The sequence below is a fragment of the Ursus arctos genome, chromosome Y (assembly GCF_023065955.2).
Source record: "Ursus arctos isolate Adak ecotype North America chromosome Y, UrsArc2.0, whole genome shotgun sequence".
In the NCBI taxonomy this organism is placed as follows: domain Eukaryota; kingdom Metazoa; phylum Chordata; class Mammalia; order Carnivora; family Ursidae; genus Ursus; species Ursus arctos.
This window is the reverse complement of record NC_079874.1, coordinates 29,720,501-29,741,863: the sequence shown is the minus strand read 5'-3', so window position 1 is coordinate 29,741,863 and position 21,363 is coordinate 29,720,501. Positions and strand designations below refer to the sequence as shown.

The 21,363-nt window shown below is 49.3% G+C and overlaps 1 protein-coding gene across 7 annotated transcripts in view; it reads right to left on the bottom strand.

Annotated features, from left to right (window-relative positions):
* The window catches only part of LOC130544375 (dehydrogenase/reductase SDR family member on chromosome X), a 207,432-nt gene that overhangs the window by 69,504 nt on the left and 116,565 nt on the right, over positions 1 to 21,363 (bottom strand). For all 7 annotated transcript variants that reach the window (XR_008960608.1, XM_057315869.1, XM_057315859.1 and 4 more), the window contains exons 5-6: positions 19,141 to 19,348; positions 12,346 to 12,553 (exon numbers count right to left, since the gene is read on the bottom strand). Coding sequence is in view for 6 of the 7 variants with exons in the window: in XM_057315869.1 (XP_057171852.1) it covers positions 12,346 to 12,553; positions 19,141 to 19,348 (416 nt within the window). In the remaining variant the exon portion in view is untranslated. The remainder of the gene's footprint in view (positions 1 to 12,345; positions 12,554 to 19,140; positions 19,349 to 21,363) is intronic.

The window sequence follows — 21,363 nt, the reverse complement described above, 5'->3', positions numbered from 1 at the left end:
GTGCTGGGCATTGTGCCAAACACTAGCACCCATTTTACAGATGAGGACCTGAGGCTCAGAGAAGACTAGTCTTTTCCCCACAACACACAGCTGGTGGGTGGAGGCGCTGGGATTTGAACCCAGGGCCACCAGCTCTCCGGTCAACATCCTCACCCATAGCATGTGCTGACTTCTCCAAGAGATGATTCTAGAGGCTGGGAAATGCAGGCGGGAGAGTGGGTTTGGGGAGACTTCTGAGTCCAAGTGAGCTCTTGCAGCAGGAAACATCTCAAGCAGGGAGAGAGCCACCACAGCTGCTTAACCAGAGGGGGGAATGTGCATGGGCACATTCTGCATGGGCACCTCTGTCTGGGCAGCAGCCTTCCTGGTGAGCTGGAAGGCTGAACATCTACCAGAGTGCCTGGAATGAGCTGGACTGCGTTCCCACAAATACGTATGTTGAAGGTGTCACCCCCAGGACCTCAGAATGGGGCTGTATTTGGAAGTGGGGGTCTTTAAAGAGGGGATTAAGGTAAAATGAGGTTGTTAGTGTGGACCCTGATGCAACAGGGCTTGTGTTCTTATAAGAAGAGATGAGGACACAGACACACACAGAGGGACGACCACGTGAGGACACAGGGAGAAGACGGGGTCTACACACCAAGGAGAGAGGACTCAGGAGGCACCAGCCTCGGCCCCACCTGGATCTCAGACTCCCAGCCTCGGCCCCGCCTGGATCTCAGACTCCCACCCTCCAGGACTGAGAGACAATGAATGTGTGTTGTTGAAGTCACCGCGTCTGTGGTACGTTGTCACGGCAGCCCGGGCAGACTAATTCAATATCCAAACAATTTCTCCTATCTGAGTGGGAGTGCTAGCCTGTGGAGGGCTGCCATGACACCTAGCTCTGGCAGCCACGTGTCCATCCCAGGAACGAGCTGTGTGCACACCCCTTGTCCAGGGAACTACTGATTTGCTGCATTCAGAGTTATGGGGGGGGGACCATGCTCAGATTCTGCCAGATAGACCTAAGACCAGCAAAGACCCCAACAGGCAGGAGATGCTTCTTAAATATGCCTCCGGTGAATACATATGTCCTGTTATAGACTGTGCACGCCCCCCTGTCCCCATTTCATATGTGGAAGCCCTAACTCTCAATGGGATGGTATTAGCAGGTGGAGCCTTATGGAGGTGATTAGGGTGCCATGAGGTCATGAGGGTGGGAGCCCCCATGACGGGACTGGTGTCCTTACAAGAAGAGGAGGAGACACCAGAACTCTTCCTCTCTCCATCACGTGAGGACACAGGCAGATGGCCATGCATGTCCACCAGAGAGGTCTCAGGAGAAACTAATGCTGGCCACGCCTGGATCTCAGATTTCCAGCCTGCAGACTATGAAGAATAAGGACCTGTTGTTCAAACCTTCCCGGTGTGTGGGATTCCGTTAAAGCCGCCCGAGCTGTTGAACACATGTCCCAACACCACGATCTATATTTGAATGAGGCTGTGTTCTAGGTTCCGAAAAAAAAACCACAAAGTGGAAACAACCACCCATTTTTCCCCCTGAATCTCTTTGAGCTAGAACCCTGCACACCAGTCATAGTGGACGTGAAATCACCTTCAGCGGGAGCACGAGAAACCCCCGCACCTTACACTTGCTTTCCTACTTCTTTCCACGCTCACGTTTCCTTTTGTTTCTATTTGTTTTGTGTTCTTATGACGTGACGTCTTGCACCTGTGCCTTGTGGTACAGTAATCCACCGCTGGCTGGGCACCAGGTCATAGGCTGGATGTCCCCAGGGAGCCACCACACATACACACTGACAAAGAAAACCACGTGGGTTGACTGCTAATGGGGCCGGCATAAAGCCCTGCCGCTCTCAAAGATCTTTTGCACTGTGATTCTCCCTTGCTAATCAACGCTTCATGGAGGGACGCCATGTTGGCAAAAAGGCAAGATGAAAAGGCTTCCTCTCCTACGACCTCTACAGTCCGTCCTTGCATGGGGAACATGTAGATGATATTTCATGACTAATAAGCTGAAGCCTGGGGATGTTCATTCCCAGCAAAGAGTTACTAATCCTTTCTTCTTTCCTGGGATCACTGCTCGGGTCATTCGGCGATGGAACTCCACGTCCTACAGAAGCTCAGTGGAGCCCATGACCTGCTGAGCGCTCCAGGCTCATGAAACTCCAACACGCTAATGATCGCCAACCAAAACGGGTCAATGAGGCAGAACCTCTAGCTTAATTTGCCAAAGGGAATCAATAGGAACACAACTGCTGACATTCCACGCTGCTCTTTAACAAGAACATGGACGTTCTGTGCTGGTGTCTATAACCACGCTCCCCTACTGGAGTCTTTTCCTAAGCTGAGCACGGAATTCCACAACTTACTCGCTGTTTGTTTTTGTTTTGTTTCATTCGTCTGTAGGAATTGTCTCCTCTAGGAATGTACCTGGGACCCAGGTACTCGGCTGTGTCCGAAATGTCTGGGAATTCGGGTCCATGGTGATGAGCGCCATGGAGGCAAACTGGAAAGTACCTAATTAAGAATAGATATGCAGAAAGACCCAAATCGGCTCTGGTTCTCTCTGGCCTCAAGGAAAACCAAGAACAGAAGACCAGCATCAAATGGTTCACCTGCAGATCTATCACCCCCGCCCCCAGCAAAATTTGATTATCGGCCCCTGTGCAGCTGTCGTTGAGATGAGCTAGCCTCCAGCTCATTCCTACGACGACAAAGTTCGTCTCCTGGGTGCTGGGTGCAGAAAAATCGGTCGGCTTCTGAATAGATAAGAAGGTCCTCTAAACAATGCTTCCACTGGCATAAATAACATATCCCATTTTATCTATCGCTTGCAAAAAAAATGTAAAAAAAAGATTATCCCTAAAGACTTATAAGATGTCTAAAATGTGAAACCAAACCCAAGAGTGGTCGTGTCGCTTTTATCAGAGACAGGAGGATCACTAAAGAACCAGATGCCCGCTGGGAGACCAGGGAAGAGGGCTCCGTGTATTTATAGTTAAAGGTTTTCTCTGCATGAAGCCACAGCTGGAGCTGGAAGCTGTGCACCCTGTTTCAGTTCAATTCAGGACAACAAATGTTTATTAAATGCTCACCAATGTTTTGTGGGCTCTCGGGGCAAAGAAAGGCAATTTTGAAAAGAAGCGCCATCGCTGCGGGGCTGACAACAGGCAGGGGCTGTGGTTGACGGTTGGGCACAAGCACGTGAAAAAAAAATAATAAAATACGAAGCACACTTGGTAGAAAGAGGATGGGATTTGAAGCGTGCTAAATAGAGCTGCAAGCAATGTATGGTTGGAGGGAAACATGAATGCCTTATAATTACATAATTACATAGGGCTTTACAGTTTTGGAAATGCTGTCACATATATTATGTTAGCAATTTTCACAACAATCTTATGAGATATTATTATCCAGAATTAACAAATTAGCAAAGCGAGGGGCATCGCAGAGGGTGGGAAGGAGAAGGAAGGGGTGGCCAGATCTTGGTTCTTCCAGAGACCCCAGCCCTCTCCATCTTGGTCCTTAATCCGCCTCCCTTTGGGCCCATCCCCCATGCCTATGGCTTCCGTTCTCTTCTCCTTCCCTGTCTTCATCTTTGAAATGGAAGCCTGACTCTGCTCTCCCCTGAGCCACCAACACATTCATGGCAGCCCAGTTGGCATCTGGAAGTCGAGACCCTACTTACCCACCTCCAGGTCAACCATCCCCAAATCCCCAGCTGGGCATTTCCCATCACCCCATCTCTTGGATAGACACTGCCATTACCCTCACTTTCCTGCGTGAGAAACCCCAGAATTATCCTTGAGTCTTTATTTATTCACATCCCAGGGTCAACCAGTCAACTTGTCTTGATTTTACCTCTGGACTAGTGTTCGGAAAGAGTTCTCACCCTCTCTACCACGTCCAGTATCACCTCCACCAGTGCAGTGGTCTGTAAGCAGACCCCAGGTGCCCCCATGTCCTGCAGTCCATCGGATGGTTTGTAGGCTGGACGGGTCTGATCCTGTTACCTCCTCACTGACATTTCTCAACGGGCACCCAGCCCTAACATCCCAAGGTGGCCATTGCTTCTACCACATGATAAGCTTCTCTCCTTGTATGCCTGCAATAGGGCTGGGGACAGCTGGTCTTGGGAGAAGTGAGTCACAAGTAGCTCAGATCATTTCTCAGTCTTGAGTTCAGATGCGGGACACAGCAAAGAAGCAGGTGGTGTCAGTCTGACCACCCCCCAGGGTGTTCTCTATCACATGTAGTTTCAGCATTGCTCACGGACCCTGGCCTAGCCTTCAATCCACCTTCAAAGCTCCATCCCCAGAAAGCCTTCTCCTCCTGCCCCCAACACTAGGGCAGACTACTGCCACCACATTTGTCCTTTTGTCATTCATGAAAATGCTCAAAGTCAAACCACGTGATAACTAGTAGAGTTCCTGTAGTCCTGGGTGCAACTATGGGACATGCCCCCCGCCCCCGATGCCCCAGTGATCAGACTGATGACCCTACGCCTGGAGGGGTGCAGGAGATGTCATCAGCCTGAACGGACATCATGCACTGACTCCCCGCTCCAAGCCTCCTGTGGGAGCCCACCTGATTTGATGTAATCTTCATGATATACCTGTGAGGTGGGACTTATCCCACCTGCTTTACAGGGAAGCAGCTGGGGCCAACACGCTGGGCAAAGACACAAGACAGTGGTCTTGACAGCTGCGATCCAAGGAAGGTGAACGCAAGAGTTTCCTTTGGCCGTTCTTAGTGAATGATCACAAACCTGGTGGCTTAATACAGCACGGATTCATCCCCTTAAAATTCTACGAGGTCAGAAGTCTAAAATGAATCTCAATGGGCTAAAACCCAGGGGTTGGCAGGGGCTGTGTTCCTGCTGGACGCTCCAGGCGAGAGTCTGTCTCCTTGTCCCCTGTCCTTGTCCTACTCTGACCCTCCGTCCTCTCTCTTATGAGGATCCCTGTGATGACACGGGGCTCCTCTGGATCATCTGGGATCTCCTACATTCCAGGGTGGAAGAGTCATGGTGGTAGGTCCCTACGGCATGACAGAAGGTCCACTGAAGGTTGTTGTTAATTCAGTGTGCTTGCATGCTGATGAATGATGGAGAGAAGCTGATGATGCAGAGGTGGAGAGAGGGATCCCTGGATGGGTGTCCTTGAGTTGATTAATTAAGCGTGCGACCCTCCTGACTCATCCATCAAAAAGCAATCCAATGAGCCCGTCAGTGGGTTGATTCAAATGCACATTAAAGAGAACCAACCGTCGCTATTCATATCGGTGGTTGTAATGTGGGCACGTTCTACACTGGCAATTTGATCCTTTGTAGTTGGAGACTGGTGTATAAGGTGATTTCGAAGAGGCCTGGCATTGTCTGACATGAGCTCCGCACAGGGGTCGCAACGCACCCAACACTGAGAATCAAGCTTTTTCGTGGTATCCACGGATCCCGAGGCAGTAAGGCAGGAGGATACGGATGACACCCCAATGCGACGGCCCCAACACTTGAGAGATGCAGGTTTTCTGCATCAGCACTGGCTTCACTGGGTCTCACACCCTCTGAAAAGCTTCGTCTACACTCGGACACCCTCTGAAAAGCTTCGTCTACACTTGCACAGAGCCTGACAGAGCAGAGGCAGGCAGAACGGTCTTCATTTACGAACGCGCTAAACCGCGCGTCTTTACAAACGTATAAGCCTCCTGGTTCCTCTCAAGGAGCGAAGTGGTTCGCCCAGGAGAGTGGCTCGGAATTTGCAATCCAGTGCACGTTTTCCAGGGAGGCAGCAATGGGGGTTTCGTGGTATAAAATAACGCCTCTGTATGACATAAACGAACAGAAAGACAAACGCGTCCGTGTAAGTCATACGTGCACACACGGCGATCGTTATAAAGAGGACATCACAGCCCCCGCTGTGCTACAGACTTTGTTTGGTTTCCTTATCGCATTTTTACTTCATTTCCATGGTAATGAATACTCTTCCACGACGTAGTTGACAGCTTTCATAATCTTCTCTCTCCTGTACGGACACCGCCATGCGGTTATGTTTAATCCAAGCGGGCACGACGTGTCCCCAGGCATTCGTGGCCGGGTCTGGGGCGCGCCAAGTGCGGACACTCTCCTGGCGAAAGAAAATATGTCGAAATCCCTCTGCTCGGTGAAGTGGACAGCCAACGACGCGTTGGTAGGAAGGCACGTTGAAAGGGAAGGAAGGTAATTAAGCCCTCGAGGGAGCTCAGGGGCAGGGTCTACTTCACGAGAGGCGCTCGGGCGGGACCAGGAGCGGGCACGGAAGGCAGACCACGAGAAGAGGTTCGGTGAGTGTCCTCATTAATTCCGAAAGTCGAAGAAAACAGACAAGTATCGAAGGGACGCAGCTGTCAACACCGACTTGGGAAGAGGGAGGAATCCTCAAGAAAGCAATACGCATTAAAGAAAAATTTGAAAGCTGAGTTGGAATTATCCTTCCAAAAATTCCCAAACCTAGAGAGTTTGCAAACGCTAATATTTCCAGTCTTCAAATACAGAGAGCTGTCATGATAGTTACATCAGGCTGAAGCATAAGAAAAAAATACGGGGAAAAGTGAGCCTTTCGATTGTCCCATTCTTCGGCTTTTTTTTTTTTTTTAAACAAATCATCAAAACTTTAGTATCCCAACTTGACAAAGGTAGCACAGAACAGGGTCTACAGCGCTGGGGTAAAGATCAATACAGAAGTCATCAAGGAAGTGGCTGGGAACGGAGTCCTCTAGCGTACGGGAGAATGATGCTCTATGACAGCGAGAATCATTCTAGAAATTGGGGGCCATTCATTCTAGAGTAACGTCCTGATCCACGTTATCCAAACAAGGGAGTTAAAGCAAACAAAAACATCATCCTCTCTAGATCCGAGTCAGCAAAGTGTTTTCTGTTAAAGGCCAGACAGGAAATAGTGCTTACTTTGTGGGCCATCTGGTCTCTGTCCTAACTACTCGGCTGTGCCTTTTATCACACGGAGAACATGTAAATGAACGAGCATGTGTGCCAATAAAACTTTATTGACAAAACCATGTGGCCAGCCCGTGGGCCATAGTTTGCCTGTGTAGTGAACTGTTCTGTTTTGGTTAGGTAAAATTCAACATTCATACCTCATTCAAAGGAAAAGTAAAGAGGGAATGATACGCAGCACAGTACAGAACAAAGTACAATATACAAATTCTAATAAATATAAAAGAGAGAGACATTATATGTTTCACCCTCAAAACGGCAAATAGGATACGAGTTGCCTACACCATCTATTATTTAACTGTATAGTGTACGTAAGAACATTTTCAAGAGAAACCTACATATTAGAAAGAAGGGGGGATGTGATATTTACACATTAATCAATATGGCTTGAAAATTAAATTGAAATTAAATTAATTAAATGAAACAGACTGAAAATGTATTAAAAACAGGACATCAGTGATAGAATCAATAACGACTTAAGGCCTGAGGCGTTCCCAGCACGCGGAGCGTGTTTTGGTAAGACTGTCCTTGAAAGCCCAACACGATGCTCCAGAAAATGTGGACAAGACAATCTTCTAGAACCTTCTCACGCCAGAGCCTGCCATGTTCCCTAGAGAAACTGGGACGGAAGCAGACGTGGAGATGTATGATGGATCCGTTATGGCAACGGTGCTGGAAAGCCCAAAGAACTGGAAACACCCCAGATGTTCCTGATCCGGAGGATGGACCTAAGCCACGTGGTATATGCGTGTAGTATACACTTCGCAAGGACAGAATCAAATAATCTACTTCTCCACGCGTCCACAGGGATGGATTTCAAACATTTAATATGGAGGGTTGTGGGTTAAATTGGGTCCCCCCCAAAAAAACACAAGTTAAAGTCCTAGTCCTAGCTCCTAGTACATCTGAATGTGACATTATTTGGGGATAGGGTGTTTGCAGATGTAAGTGAAAGATCTGAGATGAGCTCACCCTGGATCAGGGTGGCCCTAAATCTAATGACAGGTGTCCTTGTAAGAGACAGAAGAGGAGACACAGACACAGGGAAGCCACGTGAGGACAGAGGCAGAGATGGGAGGGACGTGGCCACAAGACCAGGGATGCCTGGAGCCCCAGAAGCTGGAAGAGGCAGGAAGGACCCTCCCTGGAGCCTCAGGAGGGAGCATGGCCCTGCCCCACCTGGATCTCAGCAGTCCTGCCCACCTGGATCTCAGGAGCCCCGCCCCACCTGGATCTCAGAGGTCCTGCCCTGCCTGGATCTCAGTGGTCCTGCCCCGCCTGGATCTCAGACATCTGGTCTCCAGAGCTGGGGAAAGAGGAATATCCGTGGTTTTAGTCATTTGGTTTGTGGTCATTTGTTCCAGCTGCCCCCAGGTAACTAAACTACTGAGCAAAAGATAAAAAATAAAAAAGCAAATCACAGATATTATTCTACTTCCCTAAGGATCAAAGAATGCAAAGTTAAATTTCAGAGACACACACGTGTGAGACATTTATAACGAGAAACAAGAAAACAGCTGATGCTACGTGTGGGTTAGGGGTTCGTTCTTGCAGGTGCATTGGGGGAAAAGTGTGGGCACATCGACGTGGTGTGACAACGTGTGCATTCACTGATCACCGACTTTTAAGTGTTTCTTGTATTTTGCGGTATTCACAGTTTGCAGTATTCTTAATAAAACCTATTCGCAACAGAAACAAACATCAAAACTTCATAAAACAATTAGGAATAAATGCAATAGGAAAGGCATGGGTATTTACAGAGAATTAATAAATCACCCTTGAAAAGCATTAGGATTCTGGTCGCCAATTCCAAGATGTGGGGTTTCCCCCCAACACTGTCAAGCAATTCACAGACACCATCAGGGTGTCCTATGATCCAACTCAGTTCTGACCTATCTACCTGGACATGGTGTCAGATCCCCCGGGATCAGCCCTACGAGACCGCCCTTCACTCCCTAGGTCAGATGCCAATCACAAATCCAGGTTGTCACTTGTGGTTCTGACCCACCAGCTACAGATCGGAGGATCCCAGGACTTCCTGCTTGGAGTCCAGGCAAACACGTTACTCATTAGATTACGGGTTTATTATAAAAGGCTCAGAACAGCCAAATGAAGTGATGGATGCATGGGGCCAGGTGTGGGGAAGGAGCTTCCCTGGCCTCGCCAGGTGCACCTCTCTACCCAAACCCCCACGTGTTCACCGACCCAGAAGCTCTCCGAACCCTGTCCTTTTCATTTTATACAAAGGGAGGCTTTATCGCAGAGGGAGGCATGATTGATTAAATCACTGGCCACTGGGGATTGACTCAACCTCCAGCCCCTCTCCTCTCCCTGGAGGTCAGGGGGTGGGGCAGAAAGTGCCAAGCTTCTAATCACGTGGTTGGTTCCCCTGGCAACCAGCCCCAACCTTGGGGGCTTTCCTAAAGCCACCTCATTCACGTAACAAAAGAAAACTCTACTGCTCTCCTCACCGGAAATTCCTAGGGTTTTAGGAGCTCTGTGCCAGAAACAGGACGAACAGCAAACATATATATTTCTTATAAGTCACAAAATCAAAAGCATCAAGACAGACACAAGTGAAAGGAAAGACAAATTATTCTCAGACAAAAAATATCACTCTGTAAAATCTCAATGTCCCCCTCCTAAATTAAGTTAGAAGTCCGTTCCAAGTAAGTTTTGTTCTGATGGTTATCGTATCCTATCCCATCCTGTCCCATCCTATCCTATCCTATCCTATCCTATCCTATCCTATCCTATCCTATTCTATCCTATTGTATTCTGTCTTATTCTATTTTACTAATCTATTCTATTCTTATTTCTTATTTTATCCTATCCTATTCTATAGTATTCTATTTTATCCTATCCTGTTCTCTTCTATCCTATCCTATCCTATCCTTTCTTTTTCTATTCTATTCTATTCTATTCTATTCTATTCTATTCTATTCTATTCTATTCTATATTTATCCTATCCTATTGGATTCTATGTTATTCTTTCTTACTCTATCCTATTCCATTCTATTTTATCCTAGCCCAGCCTGTTTTACTCTATCTCATTCTTTCTTGTCCTATCCTATGCTATACTATCTTATTACTTCTTATCCTACCCTACGCTATCCTTTCTTATTCTAGTCTAGTCTATCCTACTCTCCTATCCTATTCTGATTTATTCTATTGTATTCTTTCTTATTCATTCTGTACTATTCTATCCTACCCTTTCTCATTCTATTCTATTCTATTCTATTCTATTCTATTCTATTCTATTCTACTCTATTCTATTCTATTTCATTCTATCCTATCCTATTGAATTCTATGTTATTCTGTTATTCTTTCTTATTCTATCCTACTCTTTTCTGTTTTATCCTAGCCCAGCCTGTTTTACTCTACCTCATTCTTTCTTGTCCTATCCTATGCTATGCTATCTTACTACTTCTTATCCTATCCTATCCTATCCCATTCTGTCTTGTTCTATCCTATTGGACTCTATCCTATTCCACTCTATCCTGTTCTATTTCTCTCTGTTCTATTCTATTGTAAAAAGCTGGCAACGGCGTAAAGGTAGAAACAGAGAGAGATTGGGTGAATAAGCAGATGCAGCCTCATCCTCAATTCTTTTCTTCAAATCGCAAGTCATCTAAAAGTTGATCTGGGAAAACGAATCAGGGCAAAATGAGAAGGAGGCTAAGAAAACGAAGCCATGTTGGGGGGTGGGGGGGCATCGCCAGAGCAGAGGGGTGAATTCAGAACAGACGGGAACATGCAGGTATTTAGAAAAGCAGAGCCCTTCCCCTCCGGGATCAGTGGAGAAGGATGGGCTTTTGGACAAATGGACGAGCATCAGTCCCTGCAAACCCCATCCAGGTGGATGAGGCATCTGGTTCTAACAAGAAAATCTGGGGGAGGGCAGACGTGCAACAGGAGATACAAGGTTCAACATCCCTAATTACATAGAAAGTTTTTTGGTTTTGTTTTCCTGAGCTAGCAGCTCCCCGTGGGGGGAAAAATGGGAAAAAGGAATTGCACAAAGAATTCATGCAAAAAGTCACGTTCATAAGGAGGATTTGGGTTTTAAGGAGAGCCGCAGAGGGGAGCTCCGATGCGGAAAAAGGATCCCCTGCTCATGCAGATGTAATTACAGCCGGCCGCGGCCAGATGCCGGGCCCCGTGGCACACGATTACTCCCATTCACCAGAATCTGGGTTCCGGTGCTGACCCCCAAAATGCTGGTGCACGGAGAGCCCAGAGGTGGGGAATTCGCAGCAATTACTGTCACTTAAGTCACGCCTCCTGCCCTCCACGGCCCTGGAGCTCGTCATTTCTAATCTTCGCCACCCTGCCGCGAGGAGGAAATTAATACCGTCCTCTCGCCAAGACCCTGGAAGCCCGAGGATGTGCCCGGGTCCCACGGCTGGGCCAGCATCCCCCACAGAAACAGGACGGCACCAAATGAACAAGGAAGTGTTCCAAGAAGCAGGATTCCTGTCCAGCAAATGCAGGATCTGACTGATCAGTTAAAAAAAGACGCAAATTGAAATGCGACCGCATATCCAAGCACAAACTATAAAAATATCAGGAGAAAAGGGTGGGGGATAGGAGATTTTAAAAGTGCATAGCTTGTGGGCGAGTCTCCCTTTTCAGAAATTATCCTAAAGAAATAATCCCAGAAAGAGCAGGTGTCCACATCTGAAATCACAATGGTGTCCGTGTACCACGCTGGGCTACTTGGGGATTAAATGTGTATACAGGGGCGTTTTTGGCAGCCTGTGTCTTATACAGAGACGGGCTGGTTGTTGATTTCTGTGATGGTTATTGCATTTGTGGGGGGGGGAGGGACAAACACCTAAATTAGAGCAAAAAGGAAGCTGGATACAGAAACGGATATGCCCACATGATAATCCCCGGCCCTCACTCCACTTGGGGGAACGCGGATCGGGAAGGATAAAGGTCAAAACGGAAGCACTAGGGCTCCAACAGGTGAGATTCGGGGTGGCCTCGTAATGCCTCGTTCCCACTTTGTGCAGAATTGAAGTTATGTGCATGGGGACAGGTGCCTCTCACGGACCCTTTGCTACTTGCTGGCCGTGACTCCCCGTGTCACCTGCTTACATGCTTCCCCCACAATGGGAGGGTCCTGTCTTTGAGCAAAGCCCCTGCCATCACCCTGTGGGACAGCTGGGAGGACCACGTGCGTCCTGCAAGGAGCCTTTTGTGCGAGTCTGTGTTGGCAAAGCAGAGGCAGCGTGCGTCCTCCTGGAAGGGATGCTGAGGGATGCCGTCCGACTAGGGTCCTTACAGACACAGGTGTGCAAACCATCTCAGAAGCGAGCACGGCAAAGCAAGTGCGGGAGGCTTACCTTGAAGAACCACCAGCCGAACAGCTTCTTGATGAGACGCGTGCCCCAGAAGACGTGTCTGTACAGGTCCGTGTTGACCACCCCGGGGTCGACCACGTTGGCGGTCACGGGGCTCCCCTGGGCGGCCAGCAGCCTCTGCAGGTGGTAGGTGAACAAGACAAGGGCCAGCTTGCTTTGGGCGTAGGCGCTGTGCGGGGAGTAGCAGCGGCTGTGGGAGCAAAGAGGGGCACGTGTGAGACACCAATGTATCCCTCACCTGCAGGGTCCCTACGTGTTCAGGTCCCTACCTGCCTAGGTCCCTCACCTGCAGGGTTCCTACCTGCCCAGATCCCTACCTGCCGAGGTCCCTACCTGCCTGGGTCTCTACCTGCAGAGGTCTCTACCTGCCCAGGTTCCCCACCTGCAGGGTCCTTCACCTGTAGCGTCCCTACCTGTTCGGGTCCCTCACCTGTAGGGTCCCTACCTGCCTAGGTCCCTCACCTGCAGGGTTCCTACGTGCCCAGATCCCTACCTGCCTGGGTCCCTACCTACCTGGGTATCTACCTGCCGAGGTCCCTACCTGCCCAGGTTCCTGATCTGTAGGGCTCCTCACCTGCAGGGTACCTCACTTGTCCCTGTCTCTCACCTTCCCTAGGTTCCTCACCTCCCCGGGTCCCTACCTGACTGGGTCCTTCACCTCCCTGGGTCCCTACCTGTCCAGGTCCCTCACTTGCAGGGTCCCTACCTGCCCAGGTCCCTACCTACCTGGGTCCCTACCTGCCCAGGTTCCTCTGCTGTAGGGTCCCTCACCTGCCAGAGTCCGTCACCTGCCCAGGTCCCTCACCTGCAGGGTCCCTTACCTGTCCCTGTCCCTCACCTTCCTTGGGTCCCTCACCTGCAGGATCCACGGCCTCCCACCTCCTGTCTGCCCCTGGGGTATCCTGAGGCTTGACTTCCACTCCCCATGCCCACGAGGGTTTTTGCAGTTTGTACGACAACCACGGGGCTTCATCACCCGTGCGTCGTGCGGGCACCTGACCCGATGCGCAGAAACAGAACAGAACGCCAACTGTCTCGGCGACCGAAAGGATGGGGCGATTCTCCCCACCCGCCCTTACTGTGACGATGCAAACAGCACCGGGAGTCCCGCTCCGGAAGCTTGGGACAAACACGTCCTGCCTGCACGCAACTTTGAGTTTTCATGCCTTTTTCAACCGTGAGGCATGTAGTTAAGTTTCATCGTGACCGTATAGACTCACATTTCATTTGTGTCCAACTTGTCATCCTCGTAGCTTCACGAAGGGCTGGGAACGCGATCCTAGTATTTTTAAATAGGATGTCTATTTTGAAAGCAGTTTTGGGCTCACGGGGCCCTGAGGAGGCAGGCGCAGATCCTCCGTGCACCCCTCCCGGTCCCTCCCCCCGTTATCAGCATCCCCGTTAGACGGTGCAGTTGGTTCACGTGAGGATCCCACATCCACACCATCAACACCCAGACGCACCACCTAATGTGTATTCGACTTTCTTCTTGGGGTGCACATTCTATGCGTTTGGGCAAATGTCCAATGACATGTGGGCACCACTATGGAGTCCTACAGACTAGTTTCACTGCCCTAAAACCCCTCCACGCCCCACCCCGTCATGCCTCCCTCCCCGCACCCCTGGCCAGCACCCATCTTCGTACTGTCTTTAGCTGTGCACCTGCTGACGGGCACCTCGGTGGCCTCCAAGTTTCGGCAGTCGGGCATCACGCTGCTCCAGACATCCGTGGGCAGGTTTCCGTGCGGCGTGTCTGCACTCCTCTGGGTGATTTCGGGACCGTGCGATGACTGTGCGTTCAGCTCTAGAAGAAACCGCCCCACTGCCCTCCCATGTGACCGAGCCATTTTGCATTCCCCCCAGGAGCCGCGGAGAGCTCCTGTCTCTTCCTGAGCTCGCCCGCCAGCCAGCCCGCGGTGCTGAGGGCATCCCAGCTTTCGGCCACTCTCTCGGGCGTGCTGTAGGGTCTCCCTGTTGCTTAAATTTGCAAGTTCTCCGACGACCTGGGATGTGGAGAATCTTTCCGTAAGTCGACGGCGAGATTTTCTGAGGGACTGCAGGAGTGCCTGGCCGTCCGCGAGTGACCAGCACATCGCCGCCCTCGGGGACTCAGTCCTGCCTCCTGCCATTTCCCAGGAAGCAGCTTTCCCCCGCAGGAATGTGACCTCACAGCGTGGGCTTCATGCAGCCTCCTGTCATGGGAGCCCACGTGCAAAAGCCCAGGTTTGCTCACGTGCAAAAGCCAAGGTTTGCCCCTGGGGGGGTCCACCCAATTGATGCTGCAAAACGGACCTCTGGTTCTTCTGTCTTAAGGGACTGGTGCAGGGGGGCAGGTCAGCAAAGGCTGTCACCAGATGAACTTGCCAAGGAGCGTTGGCTCAAACAATTCGAAACGTGGCTTTTTTCTTTTTTCCTTTTTGGAGGGAGGGATTAAGAGAAAAATATAGGGCCGTTCAAAGCGCAAATTCCCTCCCCAGCGCAAGACAAGCCACAACCCTCCAATTATTGTCAAGAGACTTATTTTTTGGGAAATTTCTCCTGTCTGCTCCCCGCAGGGGAGAGGAGGAGACGGCTCCAGGAAACGGGGAGTGATTATGTGCAGGGAAATAAATGTCGAGTTTCGTCTTGGCCTCGGGCCACTTAGGCGCCATGGGCACGCCAGCCCTGGATGCAGCGCTCTCAGCGTTGCTTGGTTCGGACCCTTAAAGGGTGAGAAGCATCAATGTGCCCATTTCTCCAGGGTAAACCGAGGAAGGCTGTGACGATGGCTTTATGGGGTAGCACGGAGAAGAAAGAACCGAAGATTGTTAGAAATAGTAAATGGAGGAAAAGTCAATATGTTTGTCTATGGGAGGGAGGACAAACGTCCAAGAAGGACGAGTGATTTCAGGAGAGGTTTCCCCTGGCGGATTTACAGATAAAGAAGCATCCACGGCGGAAATGGGAAGGAATCACAGCAAATTCACAGGAGGACGCGATCCCCCCACGGCGGTTTTCTAAATAAAACCCCAAGGACTGGAAAGGCACTTGGCGTGGAAAACAACGAAGAGATTGAACGTTAACAGATAAAAGGGAGCAGAAACACAGAATCAAATGACTGTTCTCACTGCGTGGGGATAAACGAACTAACTCAGGAAATGGCTGCGCGGCTCGGTTCTACATGGAGTTTTTAATGCGTTCCTTTTGTAGTAAGGGGTGTCGGAAAGGAGAACCCAAACCCATAAACATAGATCTTTATTTTCAGAAAATAAAAATGGTGTAATTACTTGAAGAATAATTTAAAGGTCTATCTGAAACAAAAGTTAGAGACGGTAATGTGGTAGGTAGCCTTTTGGAGGGGCAGAAAAACGTTTCTCCTATACTTTTGAGTTCTGTACCCGAGGGCTGCAAATTAAACTGAGGACTGCCAGCTTTACAGGGAGAAATCATGCCGATTTCACTTTTAACTTTACATATATGGGGGGTCTTCATAGAAAAGTAGTAAAAACCCCGAAGACACCATTAGACTTGGGTTTATATACTAGTTTACAGCGCTTGGTAAATGGTGGAGGGGAGAGGAGACAAAGGAAATGCGATTTGGGCTTCCACAGGTGGTAAACTGAAAAGGTCCATACATATGTATATATATACTAGTAGAAGTTAAAGGGTCACTTTAGTACTTTTTGTGACTTTCTCGGAGGTTCTGCTTTTAATCAGATCTGGGGAGACCAACATATACCCGTCTACACCATATCCATCAATACACTTTCTATGTTGTTTCATGGGTTATTTAACGACTCCCACACCAGCAGTCAGGCCTCCTTCTCAGCAGACCTGCCCTATACTGCCACATCAACATCTCATAGAACTATTATCACCCCCCTTCCTCCCAGAAAACCACCGACCTTCTGTATCATCGTAATTGTTTCAGAAAAAGCGGGTTTCCAAAGTCCAAAGTCATTATGCCAGAAATTGTGCATAGGACCACGGGATTTATCAGACAAGATCTTGAGCTGTTGAAAAACACAATTTATAGAGTTTTCTTATTGCAATAAAACACACGTGTCCCTGAATTTGCATATCATTCACGGTATGTGAAGCCCGCGTTTTCAGCTCATCGTACACGACTTAATTCTCTCCTTGCAGTTGGAGACCACGAAGCACCAGCCAACGCTGAGAGTTTATTACAAGAAAGAAGGTCTTCATTAATTACGTTGATGGATGCTGTGGCCCGTGGGTGAGTCACCACTGAATGCCTGCCACGCTGGCCTTGTGGACGGCTTCCTTTTATACAGATCCACAGGGAGTATTAGCGGTCATGGTCTGTCCGCTGGCCTCGGATAACTGTGTGTGCGGAAGACAGCACGACCCAGGGTGTCATGCTCATGTCACATTAATCTGCTGCATTATTTCCCTTCTGGGCCATCAATGCACAAGCGCATAGCCAACAGTGATGGAACGTCCGTCTGCTACCGCGAACCCGGGTGCTCCCTGGGTCCGATAATGAGCAAGATGGGTCGTACCCATTCGTAGGCAAAAAATCCCTCCTCTCCAGACACAAGCTTTCCCTTGGTGACACAGACAAGTGTTGCATTGCGCTGATCTCTGGTTTTCCACGTTTCGTAATCCCGAGGACTATGGAAATGTAGGGTGCCCGCCCAGGAGGGGTTCAGGAAATATCGTGAGCAAAAAAAAAAGGGGCTCTGTGTTTTCCCAGAAACAGCCCAGGACATTGGTGACCATGTGCAAATCCCAGCCTCGTGCAAACGTCTGGCACGGCTATGGATAGAAACACCGCGGGCACTTCAGCGGCCTGTCACGCATCCCAGAACACCGTGTAAACCCTCGAAAGCTTTGGGGAACACCTGAATCCGTGCAGGGGAGTTTATTCACAGCATGGGGTTCCACAAACAGTGATATAACGGGCTGGGAAGATGCACGTACGAATGGACGGATGGATTAGCTCCCCACCCCTGCCGAAGTTAAAAAAGTCTGGGAAACTCAAACCGAAATAGGTATTTTCCCTGGGATGTAGACACATGCCTGTAACATCTCAAGGATTATTGCTCCGAAGCGAGGTCAGCTTGGAAGAAAGGGTTCCGGAAAGGATAAAAGATCTGTCGCCTTGGGAGCGATGGATAGGTTTCCTTACAGATTGAATTGTGTCCCCCACAAGAAAGATGGGTTGAAGTCCTTCCCCAGGATGCAGAATATAACCTTGCATGGAAATAGGGTTTTGACAGAGCCGACGAAGTTAATGGGAGGTGTTCAGGGTGGGGCTCTAACCCTGTATGACTGCTGAACTTATAAAAAGGGGAATTCGGGCACAGACGGGCGTGTGCGGAGGGAAGAGCACATGCAGGTGCACAGGGGGGAGATGGTCCTGTGGGGACGGAGGCAGATCAGGGGGCCATGCATATGTAAACATTTGCTGACCATCACCAGGACCTGGGAGAAGAGCCTGGAACATATTCTCCCCCAGAGCCTCAGGAAGGAATCAGCCCGGCCCCACCTGGATCTCTGACCTCCAGCCTCAGAGCATCAACTCCCGTGGTTCTAAGCCACCCAGTCTCTGGTCCGTTGTTACGGCCGCCCCAGGACGCCCATACAGGGAGCACGCCACGAGCCATAATGTGGGTGGGCCTCGCCTAATCAGTTGAAGGCCTGAAGAGGAAAGATGGAGGTCTCCTCCAAAGAAGAAGGAATTTGGCCTCGAGACTGCAGCTTGGAAATTCTGCCTGCATTCTCTGTTTTTCGGCTCAAGATGGGAACACTGTCTCTTAGTTGCATCTCTAGCCTGCTGGTCTACCCTGCAGGTTTTTGGGTGGTCCCTACAATCTGTGGGTCAATTCCTTAGAGCAAATCAACCCATCTCTCTCTTGCTCATATAGACATATAAAACATCTATAAACATATGTTATATAATAACCACAATTACATTATAATATATAATGTATAACAATTATAACACTATAATGTTATATATGTCATATATAATTGTTATATAATTATAAGTGTTATACAACAATTAGTTACACTATTCATAATGTATATGTTATATTACATAACAATTATAATAACATTGTTATAACATATATAATGTTATATAGCAATTATAATTACAATGCCGTGTACATACATGTTACACACATGTCATGTGACAATTCTATTATGTATAACATACTATATAACAACTATAATCACATTATAATGTTATAACATATGTGATGTTATGTAACAATTATAATCTTAAGAAGGAAACATAATTACGGAGCTATAGCAATTATACCTCGATAAAAAACGCTAACAACGAAACATGCACTGGAGAACGCAGTAACACAGAGCACTACAAAATGTGTGCACGGGGTTTTGCAGGGATTCGGATAACAGAGCTGTGTCTAAATCAGTGCGTTTGTACTGCTGTGCAGTCTTTTCTGTGATGCAATTTCGACTCTGAGTGATTGCCTAGTGATAGTAAGGAAGATTTTTTTTTAAACATATGCTTTGATTCCGTCATGTGTAAAATGAAGATAGTATTTACCTAAAAGCATTGCTGTGCTGTATTCATGGGCTGGTACAGATAACGTGCTCGAGTCTGTGACCGCAAAACAGTAAGTCATCAGTCGCTAATACTCATTATGATTATTCGTAAGACAGGTTTATTCCAAACACTGGTCGGTGAGGCGCACCGTTTTCCTGTGATGCTGAGCACTGTGCCCCACGCGTCACCGCGTCAGGCTCGCGAGGGAGGCTGACGGGCAACCTTGACCCCCTGGACAGCCGGCCGCGAGCACCCACCTGCCCTGCAGGTCGTCCATGTTCAGCTCCCCGATGTAATGCGTGGCCGAGGAGACGGTCAGCACCCTCGCGCTGCGGCCAGGAGATCCCGACTCCTTCATGGTGTCCAGGAGGAGGTTGGTTAGCAGGAAGTGACCCAGATAGTTCAGCCCAAAGTGCTCCTCAAAGCCGTCCCTGGTTTTCCTCTGAGGGACCATCATCACCCCGGCTGGAACAAAGCGGATAGCAGGGAGAGTTACGCATGAGATGGGGCAGCCGTGCCACTGACGGGCTGCAGGGACGTGGACCCATGGCCGGGAGCCAGCCAGGAGGATGGGCTCGGGTCCCCGTTGCCATGTCACGTCCTGCTGCATATGTGGTGGGGAAGGGGCCAGGACATCATGTCAGCGCCGGCAATGCTCGTAAAACAGCAGCATCTGGGAGAATGTGAGAATGTCTTGAATCACCAAAGATGCACCCCCCACCGCCACCCCGGGAAGTTAATTCTTCTGGACAGAACAGCTGTCTGCACAAACAAAGGGTTCCTTGTTGTAGGAGCTTCTGGGACCCATTGGGATGCTGATGTGCAGGGTGGGGAGGACGGAACCCAGAGCCCAGTTCCCCAAACTCATGTTGCCATGACACCACCACCCCCCATTCACAGGGCATCCCAGAAATGGACTCATTCTTCCCGGCGCCCTGTGCAAAATGCGGACCCAAGTATGCACACCGGGCGTCCTTGCCGTCCCCGGCCCAGACCCCAGTCCAGCCCTGTTGGCTATTATCCCACCAACACATTCATAAAAGCATGTTCCGTGCTTGCTACATGCATGCTTCCCCAAGCTCAGAACAACTCCACCCCCATCGGAGCAAACCTCGGCGATTTCCCTGTCCCCATGTCCTTTCCACGGATGCTGGCTCCCGGATGTGCAGGAAACATGCCTGGCCCGTATGGGTCCGTGTCCTGGAGCAGCCCAGCCTGCTTGAGTGTGTATCGGTCGCAGTACATGTATGTACTTGTATGTGTATGGATGTAGGTGTATTTCACGTGTCTTCTGTGTGCATCTGGACATTTATTGTAGACATGTCTGCATATGTTGCAGGTGCTTACACACATTTGCATACGTGTGCCCATGTAAGCACACACACATATGTGCTTATATGTTTCCAGGCACGTTTGCATGCACATACATATGTATTTATGCAAATATATCGCTGCGCGTGTGCAGATGAACATGGGCTTGTATTTAAGTACGTCAGCAAAGGTATCTGCATATGCCTCAGTGTTCACAGCTTATGGGTTTGCATAGGTACTTCTGTGTCACGCACACACATCGATGTGGCCACTTGTACGGCATTCCTGCAAGTGTTTGTGTTTGTGCATATTTTGAATTTGCAACTGAATCTACTTGTGTAGGACCTGCATGCATCGACACACCTACTTGAGTGTGCATTTGTACACGCTTGTATTTCACGTGCATGCGTTTCTCTAGGTGTATGTATTTGCACCTATGTATGTGTTTGTCCTTATGTGTCTTGCATGCGGACAGACAGATTTACTTGCATACGTACACGGGTATTTGGTGTGCATGTGGAGGCATTTCTACATGTGATTCTCTGTGCTTTTCTATACATGTAGACAGTGTTCCAGCTGGACCGCGAGGCCCCTCCCTGCACACATGGGCCACAGGGCACGCCCCACCCACCTGCACCCACACAACGCACTTTGTGCATTCACAACCCTATACATCGTGCCCCCGGGCAAGCTTATCACTTGTGGGGTGCTCAAGGGAAGAGAAATGTCTGATCCAGGCTGTGGGCTTCATGGCACCTGTATAGTGCTTTGGGTGTAGTGAAGTGGTACGTCACATTCAAGTCACATAATAGAAATGAGAGCCCGTGAGCTCGATCCCACACACACCTGCTATGCTAAGTGCTTTTTTCCACGTCCCTGAATGCCCCATCCTCTGAAAACACGTCCAGGGGATTGAAAATGTACCCCCTGAGGTTACTACTCTAAAACATCACTTGGGCAGACCTACAGGGAGAGAACCAACATAAATCGGGAAACAAAGCCCCAGCGGGTCTTATACATTCAATAAAAGGTGTATTTAAGAATATCCACAGTCATTCAACTCAGCTAAGAAAACATTCCCAAAGGGCACCTGGCATCCATGGCTTTAAGCGGATGTGAAGTCTGGCATTTGGAGAACAGGTACAGACCCCCCTGGTGATGCCATTTTC